Consider the following 13,929-nt stretch of genomic DNA (forward strand, 5'->3'; position numbering starts at 1 on the left):
AATTCGTTACTGAATTGTTTTCACATGTAAATGCACATTCTCGTTTCCTTCAAAATGCAAATGAAGTATTTGTGGTGATGTTTTCTCCATTTACAGGATGAGATCATGTCATTCGAGACCGATAAACAGGCGGTGTATCTCCAGGTCTACAGGCCAGTGTATTTCCAGCTGGTGGACGTTCTGCTGCACAAAGCCCAGTTCCCCTCTGACCAGGAGTATGCATCCTGGTCCTCTGATGAAAAGGAGCAGTTCAGGATTTACCGGTGCTTGTTTGTGCATTTGTATTCATGTCCGTCTCTGTTAACACGTGTTCTGCTGTGTTTCACTGACTGTTCAGTGTATCAGAAATGACTCCCTGACAGGCTGATTGGTCAGAAAATGAGTCTGTTCTTCTCTCTAATGGACTCTTACTGAACTGACAGCTGAGCAAGCAAAACGTGTCTGTGGGATGGATGAGCTGATAAGATGTCATGATTTCGTGCCACTGAAGCATCTGTTTGTGTTTGTCCGTCCTTCAGGGTGGACATCTCCGACACGCTCATGTATGTGTACGAGATGCTGGGAGCGGAGCTGCTGAGTAACCTGTACGATAAACTAGGGCGACTGTTGACGAACACAGAGCAGCTGACATCATGGCAGGTGGGTGAAGCACGCAGACGAGGAAAGAATTATTGCTGCTATTTTCTATTTCTTCCTGTCTCACAGAGACGCCTGCACTGAAAAAATTCAGCACTCCACTTCAAATCAATACAAGCTAGAGGAAATGAGATTTGAAGTCTCAGCCTGTTCTTGTCCTCCAGCACACAGAAGCATTGCTGTACGGCTTCCAGTCCATAGCAGAGACGATAGACGTGAACTATTCTGACGTCATTCCTGGCTTGATAGGACTCATCCCCAGAATCAACATCAACAATGTCCAGTTAGCCGACACTGTGATGTTCACTATAGGTAAGGGGGAAATGTGATCAAAACCTTGTGATGGACAGTAGCTAACGGTTTTTGCTCTGTGTTTGAATCGCTGCTGTCTGTGTAGGGGCTCTGGCTGAATGGTTGGCCGATCACCCAGTGATGCTCAGCAGTGTGCTGCCTTTGGTGTTGCAAGCATTAGGAAACCCCGACCTTTCCGTTTCTTCTGTCTCAACCTTAAAGAAAATCTGCCGGGAATGCAAACACGACCTGCCACCTTACGCAACCAACATAGTAGCAGTTTCTCAGGTACATCGTTTAAAACAAGCGTGGAAGCAGTTTATAACACAAGTGCCTCTTCATCACGTTTCACATCTGAGGTGTTGTGGATGTGTATAATGTTCCAGAAATAACTCGGCTGTGTTTGTTTAAAGTTTCTTTCCTTTGTCTTTATTCTGCCTTCACGATGACTCTCTTGTTTTTCTAGGAGGTGCTCATCAAGCAGATCCATAAGGTTTGTGTTTGTTGTCTTCACTCTGACAGCTCAGAAGAAAGGAAATCTAAAAATAACATCATGTGTTTACAGGCTGCAGTTTGTTTTAATTAGAAGTATTTATTGACTTTCAGCTCCTAAGTTGAAGCTAAACCTGTGTCTCCTCCCACAGACAAGTCAGTGTATGTGGCTGATGCAGGCTCTTGGCTTCCTGCTTTCGGCTCTCCCCGTGGAGGACATCTTAAGAAACCTTCATTCCCTCATCACTCCTTACATTCAGCAACTGGAAAAGCTAGCAGATGAGACGGTCAGTACACACAGCTAGAGAAAAGCAACACACACACACACACACACACAGAGCAGGAACAGTTGGACCTTGGCCAAAAGGATCAGAGCTGGTGCCTGTATGGTGTTGCTGCAGTGGAACATTTCTCTGCAGGACCAGATTGGTTTTGACCCCGCCTGCACCGTGGGCAAGTGACTCACATGGAAGCAGCAAAGATTCACCTTCTCACTCGTTAATGAAGTAAAAACAAAAGCTATTTGTTCATGTTTCTCCACCTTGTGATTTTGTTTGTCTTCAAAAAGAAAATTCTTCACTTTGCTGAAATGTCACACCTATCAGAGCTCAGATATTTACTCTTCTGCTGCGATGTGTGAATACAGAGCAGGGCTGATCTAAAAATACTTTGATATTTGCTTTTTACTCACATCGGTTAAACCCCTGGCACAGAGGAACAGAGATACTAAGCTTTAATTTCTCTCTTTGTTCCTGTCTTACTTCCCCACCCTCCACACAGTCTGGTCCAACTTTCTCCCTCACGTGTTGTCTTCCACGCAGCTTAATGTCACAGCATTACGTCAGGCAATGCAGTCAAGTGCTGATTCTGGAGCTAGCTAAACAGTGGCACCTAGTGGGAAGACCTCTGTGTTGTTCCTCATCAGGGCTGATGGGGAGCAGTGTGTGAGTGTGGGGGAGACATGCATCTGAGGAAGAGGAAAGGATGGAGCTATCAGGGGGTGTGGCAGCAACGTCCACGTTCTCTTTTTGGGCGTTCATGTTCTATCACTATGGAGACAGCAATGATTAAACGTTAGCATCAAAGTAATTGTTTTAGCTTTAGGATACATGTGTCTGTTGTCAAGGATCTGTTGCTATTTTGGGGACAAAGTGTTGTCCACTAATAACTGTTTTCTTGTTCAGACCAAAAAGAATATCCTCCTCATTTCCTGATGATCTTTACCTCCTTTTTTAACTCATTACTTTTTTTATTATTATGAATAATTCACGGAGGTTTTACTGATGAGTCCTTGTTAATGCCCATCTTTACTGAGTTTATTTGCTGTTTAATAACCAGAATCTTCATGATTCTCAGAATATAAACCTACAAAACCCGACTTAGGAAATGGCGTGTGGAGGGTAAACCCTAACCCAGTTTAATATTGATATATTCTTTGTAATAGAATTTTTGTCAGCACTACATCCTACATCCTACATCCTTTGATTGTCGACCTTCCATCTATGATTAACTTGTTCAGGAGTAAAATGTCTCTTTCTGACATGAGTTGAGTGTTTGGTTGTAAACAAGTTAATCAGACGTCATCTGTTTCTCTCTTTTCTTGTTTCAGCCTAATCCCTCTAATAAACTGGCCATCATTCACATCCTGGGGCTGCTGTCCAACCTGTTCACTACACTCGACATTAGCAAGCAAGATGATGAATCAGCAGATGGCTCAGCGCCGCCAGTCAAAGCAGTCCCACCTCCTCCTGGACCAAATCCGGTTGGTCACCACACCCCATCTTCATCCTACTTTTGTAATATATGATAGTCGTCTGTGATAAGGCAAAGTTATAGAGGGTACATGTTGGTACTAGGTATAAACTAATGTTTTATTTTAACACAGTTTGCTCCAGTTTAGTAGAAATGAAAAGACGTGATTCTTAGAGTTGCCTGAGTTCGGTTTCCCAGAATTTCACCCTCTGCTTTCCCCAACACTGATCACATTTACCATCACTGGCTGGAGGCAGAAGGAAAACTTTAGTCTGCCACTCAACCATAATTATTCTGTAAATGTCTCTGTGGTCTTTCCGGCTCATGTTCAGTTTTTAACAGTTGTTTATTACAGCAGTAGCTCAGGAGGTAGAGCGGGTTGCCTCATGATCATGAGGAGGGTCATGGGCTCGATTCCAGCTCCCGCCAGGGGTATTCTGCTGTTGTGTCTTTGGGCAAGACACTTCACCCAACTTGCCTGTGTTGGTGGTGGTGGTCAGAGGGGCCGACGGCGCCAAACGGCAGCCTCGTCTCTGTCAGACTGCCCCACGGTGGCTGTGGCTACATAGTAGCTTACCATCACTAGCAGTGTGTGACTGTGAGCGTGCATAAAAACGTCTTTAGGTGTCCTAAAAGCACTACGTAAGTTCGATGTGTTATTATTATTATTATTTAAATGAGAATTTTGTATTTGTGTTTCAGGTGGTGGTGGTTTTGCAACAAGTTTTTGCTCTTATTCAGACCGTACTGAGCAAGTGGCTCAACGACTCGCAGGTTGTCGAGGTACGCCGTCCCAGTCCATCTCTTCTTTACCACTGTGTGTGTAGTCGGTATTCTCTTGTGGCTAATCTTTTTGGTGTCCTTAGGCGGTGTGTGCCATCTTTGAGAAGTCAGTAAAGACTCTCCTGCATGATTTTGCTCCCATGGTGTCTCAGCTTAGTGAGATGCTCGGGCAGATGTACAGTACAATTCCCCAGGCCTCAGCGCTTGACCTCACGCGACAGGTACACTCCTAACTTGTGCAACTACACATACTGTATGGTACCGTAACGAGATTTTAGGGTTTTGTTTGTGAAAGTAACGTGTAAATTAATGAGCTAACCATGAAATCAAAATGAAAAATGAAAATAATTAACAGTATGACTCAAAGCTAGAATTTTAATTATCCACAGGAATCCCCACAATACCTATTTTAAAGGTTTTGTTCTCCCTATAAAATATTTACATTTTATTACCAAAGTCAAATAAAGTGACTCCATTGAATAACCTAATCAGTCAACATACATTCTAAACTCCTTTAATTTATAAACTCCTAAAGAATTTCACTAACCTGCAAACAGTCTCATTTCTTTGCAGTTAGGTCATATACCCCATGTGGCCTGGCCCATATGAACCCTGATGCAATAGTTGCGTGTAGGTTCTTAAAGACCAAAATAAGGATTTTAAAAGGTACAAACTCAAAACTTGGTGGTTAAACCAATCTCAAGTTGATCAATGTTCATCAATCAATGTTAAACTCAAGTTATAAAGTTTAAATAAACCTTAAAGACCCAGCAATCAGAGCAGCATGGAGGAGAGACTGCTGCCACAAAAACAACTCTCCTCGAACGTCTGCAAGAAGCTCACTTATGAAGGAAAAAGCGCTAATCCCGGTGGTTTCCTTCATCTGCAATAGCGATGGAGCAGCACCTTTGACCCTGGAAGTTGATGGAAGAGAATCTGGTAGCGGACATCGTTCCGCACATTGTTTCTGCAGGCAGAGTAGAGAGCAAACTGGAGGGAAAGCCGGTAGAACCCTCCTGTATTTACGAACCCCCGGGGTTGCAACAAGTGGGCGTGATGCGTGGTCTACCGGATAAGATGTCAACAATTATTCTGAATCGAGTCGTCATCATTGACGCATCGCTAAAGCTGTAGGCTGCACAGGTAGACGAAAGAAGGACGTTAAAGTAAATATTAACATATTCTGATAAAACATGCCAAAAGCAGTTGTTAGCAGCCATGAAGAGAGATCTGGTGGATGATCCATCCACATGGTGGAAGCCAAAATCTCATGACAGAATTAAAAAGTCAAGTATCTGCCCCACATGTATATTAGTATGCCTTTGTAACCTGATTAAATAAGTGCCTCTCAGCACTGAGCGCAGGTGCGTTATTACCTGGATGTAAACAATAACATGCAAGAGGTCTGTACTCAGAATTTTTATACCTGTCAGAGTAACATTTTAATAAGTGATACCTTCACTATGAAGCCTTGATTATCTAGTTAAACCTACATAATAAGCCAAATTGAAGTAGATGTGCTGCTGTGGAAACCTGCTTCCTTAAACCTTTTGTGAAAACCTGCTGTTTTCAGATGGTGCATATCTTTGCCAGTGAAACAGACCACTTCCCACCAATCAAGGCTCTGTTTGAGCTGGTTACCTCGGTAACGTTGTCCGTCTTCCAGCAAGGTAGGGGTTCAACAGAGATGGGAGTGTCGGTGTCTGTTCAAGTGAAAAATGTTTGTTTGATTCCACTTGGGTCCAAAGTCTGATCTTGGTGGTGCAAAATTGTTAAAGTATGAGAAAACACATTTGTCCTGTTTTCAGTAGAAATGTTATTTATTTATATATTTTTTACTTGATATATTGTTAAAAATGACTCAAACTGTTTAACCTTGGTGCAAGTGATGGAAAATGTTTGACAAGATTTTTTGACACACACACACACACACACACACACACCCTTGATTCTTTTTGAAACAGGAGACACGGCAGATATCAAATCTAGTAAATTACCAGATACATATTTAAGTTGTGCTGCTTGTCTCACATCTAAGAAAACACTTTTTAGTAAATACACTTCTACATTTATGTGCATTTCAATTCACTCTGTTTACATTAAAACACATTTTTGTTATTAGCTCTAGAGGTGAGGAGAAGATTAGGCCTAGAATGTGTCCAGTTGACAAAACAATGAGAACATGTGGCACCTTTTCTACAGTCAAAATAACAAAGCAAAAAAAAAAAAACGAAGGAAAACAACATGAAGAACTATGAAAGGCAGAATGTGAAAATGGTCTTCTACTCTTATTTCCTGCATTAAAACTCCATATAGTTCTTGAGCGCGGCCACAGCTGAAGCTCGCCGCTCCCAACGGGGATGGGTCAAGAGATGACTACACTAATGTGTGATGACTAATGAAACTTTAATTAGCCGCCAAAAGAGAACAGACAGGGAAACTTTAGGATTAGAGAAGTCGGTCAAATCTAACACTGAAAATTATGGCTTGTGACGGGGAAGGCTGTAGTTGGTGTAGCGTCCAGAAAACAGTAGAGCACGTCTCATCTAGTAGAAGCTAACTGTTAACGATAGCAACTCCACAACACTTCTGCTCGCCTTTCCTCTGGCTCTCTTCCACTTCCTGAAACAGGAGTGCCAGAGCTTTTGCCCCACAGAGATCAACTCACAATGCATTTATTATACTAGAGACCACTGCAAACGTACAGAAAAATGAATGAACTTGGTCTTTAATAAGTTGACCCATGTTGTTAGATAACACATCCTTCTTCAACGCTGACAACACTTCTGCGATAGAGCTAGGCACAAGAAATCCGGCCCTCACCTCTCGGGTGCAAATTTAGTTGCAAATAAAACCACAAACGAATGTTAGAGCATATGCAAAGCCTAACATTAACTTATAAAAAGGATTTAATCAGTGCAGACCTTTTTTTACACTTGATGTTCGTTTACCGTTTTTACACTACTGATTTGTTGTAAACAAATGACAACATTTAGCCATTTGTTCTAACTTTTGCTCGATACTTTTTTATTCATTCATTTTGTTTTTTTATTATTTTATTGACATAGTAGCAAAGAAAATTGCAGCTGTAGCATCATCGTATGAAACTCAGTTTTATAAAAGTGTCTTAAGATCGGAGAACATTTAATAGGTATTAATGAGGATCTCATTCACTCAAGGTCTGTCTAATGCTTCCCTTCCCTTTGTGTTGTCCCCCTTTTTCCTTCTCTTTGTGCTTTGACTTGTTTAAAAAATGGCTGCCTCTCCCCCTGCCTCTTAAACGTTCTTTTTCTGAGCAGGTCCCCTCAGTTCAAACTATAAAGCAATAGAGACTACCAGCGTTTTTACCTGGCTGACATTTGTCTTAGCATGGAGCCCCAGCTGAATATCCCGGCCTGCCAGACTCTCCTCTGTTTAATTCTACACAGAGAACTAATGCTTCCCATTAGGAAGCATGGGGCTGGCTGGTCAGGCTACCAGCTCAATGGGCTCAGCTGGGATTAGTCCGGTTTTCCATCACAGCACTGAACCAGCCGTGTGCTGTCTCAAGAGATGGTGCTGTACAGATTGGAGGGGTCCTTCTGTTTGGAGTCTGCGAGCAGACACAGCTGGATGATCATCATAGGCCCCATTCAGACCTGACACTAACATGCATCAAATCACATCTGTTACTCTTAGCTGCTATTCTACATGCAGCCTGCTTCACACAAATAGCCTCATCAGCAGTCTGAGCAAACATTATCTGAACTCACTTCCAGACTTACCCACGCTTATTTATTTATTTTTAGCAAAATTAGGTTACTCATTACATTTATACTTATTCACACTAAATGATTTAAAATCAATCAGCAGTTGAAAACGCACATTTAAACATGTAGCAGTGAGGTTTCGCTTTCCTAGATTAAACGATATGAAAGGGTTATTTTTTTGTAGGTTCTGAATTTTGTTGATTACCAGTTCTTACCTAACTGCTGCATGTTTAAACATGCTGCGGTAGCTTAGGAGGTAGAGCAGGTAGCCTCATGATGGGCGGATTGTGGGAATGATTCCAGCTCCCGGGCACGGTTCATCATTTGCCCTCTACTTTCTCACCTATTTTTAGTCCCTGCCCCGTTGAGGGACCTGGCAAGGCTGAGTCGGGTGGCATCGTGATTCTGCCCGCTGATTGGTTAGGGGATGGAGTCACTGGTTGCTCTGAAGTTTTCCACTTTCTGTTTCACTGCCTGCAGCCATTTCCTGGTTTAAAGTCAGACAAAAAGCCGTAAAACTGATTAAAATGTCCAGAAACACCACCACTTTTGTGCTGAGTTGCATTTCTGTGGAGCATACAAGTTACCCAACACTGTTTACTGATCCTAAGTAAAAATGGCGGCCCCCACTCAACCACAACCACCACAACCGCCACCACCCGAATTCCACGGGTGCTCGCACCTATTCAGGGTGCACCCACTTTCACGGAGCTGGCATGGGAACAAAACTACACTCAGACGGCTGACTCAAGGGGGCGGAACTTTCAGCTTCTCATCTCTATTACTTAAACTCTGCTTTCAGAAATGCAACATGCCAACTCTTGTAAACTGCTTCACTTTGCAGAAACAGACAAAGAGCGACATGCCAGACCCAGCTTTCTACTGTCTATGATTTGAACCTGTATTTAGTGACCAGATCCCTCAGGATGCTTGTTGGACTCAGGTCTGAACGGGGTCATTATTATTTACCATGTTTCATTGAAAGCCTCTTGTTGGTCTTTGTCACCCCTAAACTAACAAGATGAACCAAGACATTGAGAATTTATCTGTGGATTCTTCCTTTAAGAGGCTCACAAAGAAGATGTGTGTCTAATGTTAAATTATTTGCATTGTAGGATACATGTAATGTCTCTGTAGCCTGTGTCTGTTATGAAAGAGTAAATGATGAACAGTAGGAACCTGTGCAAATATGCTGAATGAACTATTTACAGTGGCCTTCCTCTCGGGGGCTTTTATTTTAATGTTTTGCTTGGGGAGGAGGTAACGGAGGGTTTGGTGCCTCTAGTCCTCCATGCTGTAACAGTAACAGAGGTGCCTCCTGGGTTCCCACTCCAAACCCACCTTTTGCTTTGAAGGTTTCTTCTGTTCCTCTCGTTTCTTCTTCCTTTATTTTCTTTTGATTTCCTTCCAAACAGACCCATGTCTCTGTCTTCTGCCTGTTATTTGTTTTTGGTTGGTCTCCTCCTCCAAGACTCTGCCAAAGCTTCATATGTCCCAGCCCTCCCCTTTGTTCCTTACTCACGTGTAAAATTATTTCAATGAAATATTTTTAGTTCTCTTTTATTTCCACATGACTGTTGAATCTATTAAGTTGCTGTTTGTATATTATTCTTATTCTCTTTTATGATTTCTTAAGTTTCATCTTTATTATATTATAGGACCCAGGGATCATCCTGATATTGTTGATTCATTTATGCAACTCCAAGCTCAGGTGTGTTTTTGGTTTCTTATTTCATTCACTTTGGGTTTCTCTCTTTTTCCTCCTTTTCTAGTTTCTCTCTGTCTCTCTGACCACTTATTTTTTTCTACACGTCTTTGTTACTGGATAAAGTAGCCGTCTGCAGGCGTTCTCTCAAACATTACAGCCATCAGAGAAGTCTAATTTTAGAAAAGGGCTTAGCAACGTGCTGAGTCATCACAAAGAGCAGTGCAATTGTTTATTTGTGCTTCTTTAAAAATGGAAGATTAGCATGTACTCTAACAGCAAATAAACTTAAAATCCACCATAAATCGTCACCGTTACGTCTGTAAGAACGTTGGGATACCATTTCTCCTGATGAGACAGCAACAGTGTGCTCAGGGCCTGACAGACATCCATTTAATTCACAAAGGGAGGTGTGCAACTCGAGCTGTGCTGTAGACCGTTTGTCCAGATTTCAAATATATCCGATGCGTTCATGAAGGACAAAAACAACCCCACTCACATTGATATAAATTACAGCCAGAGCTGGTTGTTTCACTCACATCTTGTGCCTAGATCTTATGTGAGAGATTAATTTTGTTAATTTTAACGTGTTTCTGTGTAAAACGTATGAATACGGACTACCTTACCTGTTGTAGATCACTTTGTGGCTGGTCTGTTTGCTGAAAAAAACTATAGGACTGATGAGCTAACAACTAGTCTGTGCACAGCCATGAGCAAAGTGATGTCCTTTTAAAAAGACATTCTCCATGTCTATAGCAGTCCATGCGGAGTGATTTTATAAGCACATTACCAGCTTATTATTAGAGTTAATTTGGCTGAAGTGTTAAGAAACGAATACCTGGATTCACCATAAGTGCTACGTCTGCAGCTTCTGGTATTTACATTAAAATAAAATTAAAATCACAGAAATCCTTGTAAAACATCGAACGATGCATAACAGACATCTTGGTAAAGTTTTATTAAACTTTGAGACAGCAGTAACTCAGAAGGTAGAGCAAGTTGTCCAGTAATAGGAAGGTTGTAGGTTTGATCCCGGCTCCAACCAACGAGTGCTGCTGTTGTTCCCTTGGGCCAGACACTTAACCCACCTTGCCTGCTGGTGGTGGTCAGAGGGACCGGCGTTCGGCAGGCCTCGCCTCTGTCAGTGCGCCCCAGGGTAGCTGTGGCTACATCATAGCTCGTATCACCAGTGTGTGAATGGGTGAATGACTGATTGTGTTGTAAAGCGCCTTGGGGGGTTGTAGAAACCTTAAGAAGGCGCTATACAAATACAAGCCATTTACCATAAACAGCATAAACACATGTGATGTTCTGTAGACTACAGCTGTATTAAGATGACAGAAATACACTGGTCTTCACTCCAAATGGACTAGCTGTTAGCTCATCAATCCTGTAAGACCTAAACTTTATTTCTCTGAAATGAGGAAATTCAGGAAGCTGTTCTCCGTGCGTGAATTTGTAATTATTTTACATTTTTACACAGATACACACTTCGAAATGGCCCAGTGACAGTCAACAAAGTATTAATTGTGGCATTTCCCTAGTTAGTGCAGTGGCGATTAACACTAAAGACAAAATGATGCTACAAGCTCTGAGACTGAAGCGGTCCCCAAATCCAGTCTTCAAGGGCTGTTCCCCCCCTTATTCAAATCAATAGGTTATTAACGGGCTTCTCTCGGACTTATCCTTCTGAGGAGATAATTGAATCGTTTAAGTCGGGGGCGTTGGAGCAGCAACTGTCTAAAAGCTAGAAGCCTTACAGGACTGGATTGGGTGACCTTTAGCATCCTGAACACCGTTGTTTCATTGAGCTGTGATATAGGCTGGCTCCTTTTTTAGAGCCTCACAATAGGTGAACTTTATTTTTCTCCTTTTAGCTTCCATTTGCATGCCTGCTGCGTTTGTGGCGGATGTTCTGTTAGGGCAACATCAGTTTGATGCTAAAATGAGCACAAATGACTCACACCTGCTAGATGTGATTGCCGCGTTTTTCACCAGCGCATCATAAGTGTTTATTTGTTTGTGAATCAGACACTGAGACAGAGTAGATAGTGTTGGCTGATAAATATTTGGAGCTAAAGGTGGTTTCGGTTTGAGTCAGGCGCTCGGTTTTTAGTGAAACGTTTCAGTCGTCTGCCCACTCAGAAGGTGAAGCAGCTGTGTGAATGTCGGCTCCATGGTCCCAGGTGACTGGTTAGTCTCTGAGCCTAGTCCTCCTCAGAAGTCATTCCAGCCCAGAGCCAATCAAAGCCCAAATGAATTAATATTCACTTAATATTAATCAGCTTGAACAAATTGGCTGATGGCTCTTTTTTTTTTGTCTTTTGTCTTCATTCTTCCTTTGTTTTCTATCTTTGGATAGATCTGACCTTCATCTCTCTCCCTTTCCCTCTCCCTCTCTCCTCTCCTCCATCCTGAATGAGTTTATTATTATGAGATGAGTTGTCTTTCTCTTTATCTGCACATGTTAATTACGTACACACTTCTGTTGTTTATTCTGTCCAGTCGACAAAAACGAGGAAAAGTAATATTTCAAATACAATTAAGTTGAAGAAAGAGCACATTTGCCTTTAGTTGAACTTCAGTTTGAAATGATTTCCAAGTTTGATTTTTTTAATTTATTTTCTTTACAATTTGTTTGTTATACCTGCTCAGTTCTGCACTGGAGGATCTCTGCGTGTTTGGATAAAGTTGATCCTGAACAGATGGAGAGAGCACTGTAGCCTGGTAGGCAGATCTGCTTCTCTGCTGCTGTCAGGTCTGCCTACCAGGCATAGTGGGTTTTGTTGATAGCAGTAGTTTCAAGGAGCTTATGCAGTGGAATGTGGTGAGACAGTACCGATTGGGTCAGGCCAACAGATACAAGATGTTCATTGCCTTTATCTGCCTCATAGGGCCTCAAACGGAAACCCGATTTATTCTTGTCTGAGAGCCTTGATGTGAAGGCTGTGTTCCACTGTGGTAAGCGCAAAGATTTACACAAACATTTTTGGTATTTCTGTGAAATCAAAGTAAAGTAAAAACCAAAAATGTTTGACATCAGCCCTCAATTGGTCTCGTTCTCTCTTCCATCTCTAGGAATACTGTCACTCAAATTTCCTGAGGCTCCAACTGTCAAGTCAACGTGTTTGTTCTTTGTAAGTACACACACACTGGCAGAGCCCTTCCTTTTAGCTCCAGATTTAGCTGACTGTGTGTGTGTTACAGACTGAACTGTTGCCCCACTGCTCAGATGTGCCTCCATTAGCCAGGGTGATGCAGGAAGATGGCAAGCTGCTGGTACAAGCTGTTCTGGAGGTGAGAACTTCTACATGACGTCTCCCACCGCACATCCTCCAAAACCGTGCTTCCTCTCTCTGTAAAGTCCTGTTCACGTGCAGGACGTGAACAAGTTCATCAGCATGCTGTCGTCAAAGCATTAGCCACTTTTACGTTCTTGATCTCCTCGACGTTCAGACTCGCGTTCTGTTGCCACAGCTTTTGTACGCGGTTGGACTGTGCTTTAAGAGAGATGTAACAGTTTTTAAAGTGATGATGTGTATTTTTTCTGGCAACAGAGGGCAGTCCATACCTAAATTGTTGCAAGCAAGCAATATTTTGTTTTGGAGTAAGACCTTACCAATGGATGCCCATTAGGGTCAAAAAGTTCTGGGAGTGCAAACTTTAGCAAAATAGCTAGTGCATCAGACTCCCTTTCATCACTGGCAACAAGTGAAGAGGTAAATGTGTAAAACGACAACATTTAAGAATGACGAATGTTTAGCAAGCGTTTGTTACAAATCCGTAAATGCATTTTGTCCTCATGAGCTCCCGTTGGAGGAAACATGGCATCTAATATGGCGTCGTCCAGAGACTTGGACCTGCTCCTATGTATTTTAGACCTGATTTTTATGGTTATGCTATGAAGCTGCCAGTATTTTTCAACAGCTGGGCATCATTTCATTCATTTTCAACAACATTTTGATGGATATTTCCAAAAAGTAATGGTAGAAACTACACATTGTCTCTTGAAAGAGTCAAAGGTTTCCTAAATAAATAAAATAAAGCTGCCTTCCTTTGAAAAGGTCATCTTGCTCCAAATAGCTCAAATTAGTTTTAACAAATGATGTAAACTGAATTAAACGGAAGCACTTCACTGAAGTTAGACTTAGAGATGTTTGCTGTGGAAAAGATGCTGACATTACAGACAGAGTTTTAATACGCATAATATTAAAATGAGACAACATTATATAGAAAAGTAACGGTGTTGTAGCCAATTTGGTCAGTTCCTAAAAATATGGTCTGTCGGTGTGTGTTGTGATGGTAGCTAGGCATCATTCACGTCAGATTAGGGCTAGGCGATCAATCAAATGTGTTCTTATTGAAGATGAGTGTCAGACTGAGTTAGAGCCAGTTTTGCGTTTGGTAAGTTTAATTAGCGATGGCAGCCATCTTGAATTGGGTTGACTGAAACCTAATGATCATGATTACTTTCTGAGATTTTCATTACAATCTGACCAACAGCTAAACTTGAAATGAACG

At 41.9% G+C, this 13,929-nt stretch overlaps 1 protein-coding gene across 4 annotated transcripts in view; it reads left to right on the forward strand.

The window, feature by feature from the left end:
• ipo13b (importin 13b) overlaps positions 1–13,929 on the forward strand; it is a 50,117-nt gene that overhangs the window by 35,341 nt on the left and 847 nt on the right. For 3 of the 4 annotated variants that reach the window (XM_015976107.3, XM_015976108.3, XM_015976109.3), the window contains exons 8-21: positions 97–263; positions 519–639; positions 801–948; positions 1,034–1,215; positions 1,394–1,420; positions 1,572–1,706; positions 3,029–3,181; positions 3,874–3,954; positions 4,038–4,175; positions 5,528–5,624; positions 9,362–9,414; positions 12,303–12,369; positions 12,487–12,545; positions 12,616–12,705. In XM_015976107.3, the coding sequence (XP_015831593.1) occupies positions 97–263; positions 519–639; positions 801–948; positions 1,034–1,215; positions 1,394–1,420; positions 1,572–1,706; positions 3,029–3,181; positions 3,874–3,954; positions 4,038–4,175; positions 5,528–5,624; positions 9,362–9,414; positions 12,303–12,369; positions 12,487–12,545; positions 12,616–12,705 (1,518 nt within the window). The remainder of the gene's footprint in view (positions 1–96; positions 264–518; positions 640–800; positions 949–1,033; positions 1,216–1,393; positions 1,421–1,571; positions 1,707–3,028; positions 3,182–3,873; positions 3,955–4,037; positions 4,176–5,527; positions 5,625–9,361; positions 9,415–12,302; positions 12,370–12,486; positions 12,546–12,615; positions 12,706–13,929) is intronic. The other variant, XR_008559899.2, reaches the window with a different exon arrangement.

Source organism: Nothobranchius furzeri, chromosome 8 (genome assembly GCF_043380555.1).
Source record: "Nothobranchius furzeri strain GRZ-AD chromosome 8, NfurGRZ-RIMD1, whole genome shotgun sequence".
In the NCBI taxonomy this organism is placed as follows: Eukaryota; Metazoa; Chordata; class Actinopteri; order Cyprinodontiformes; family Nothobranchiidae; genus Nothobranchius; species Nothobranchius furzeri.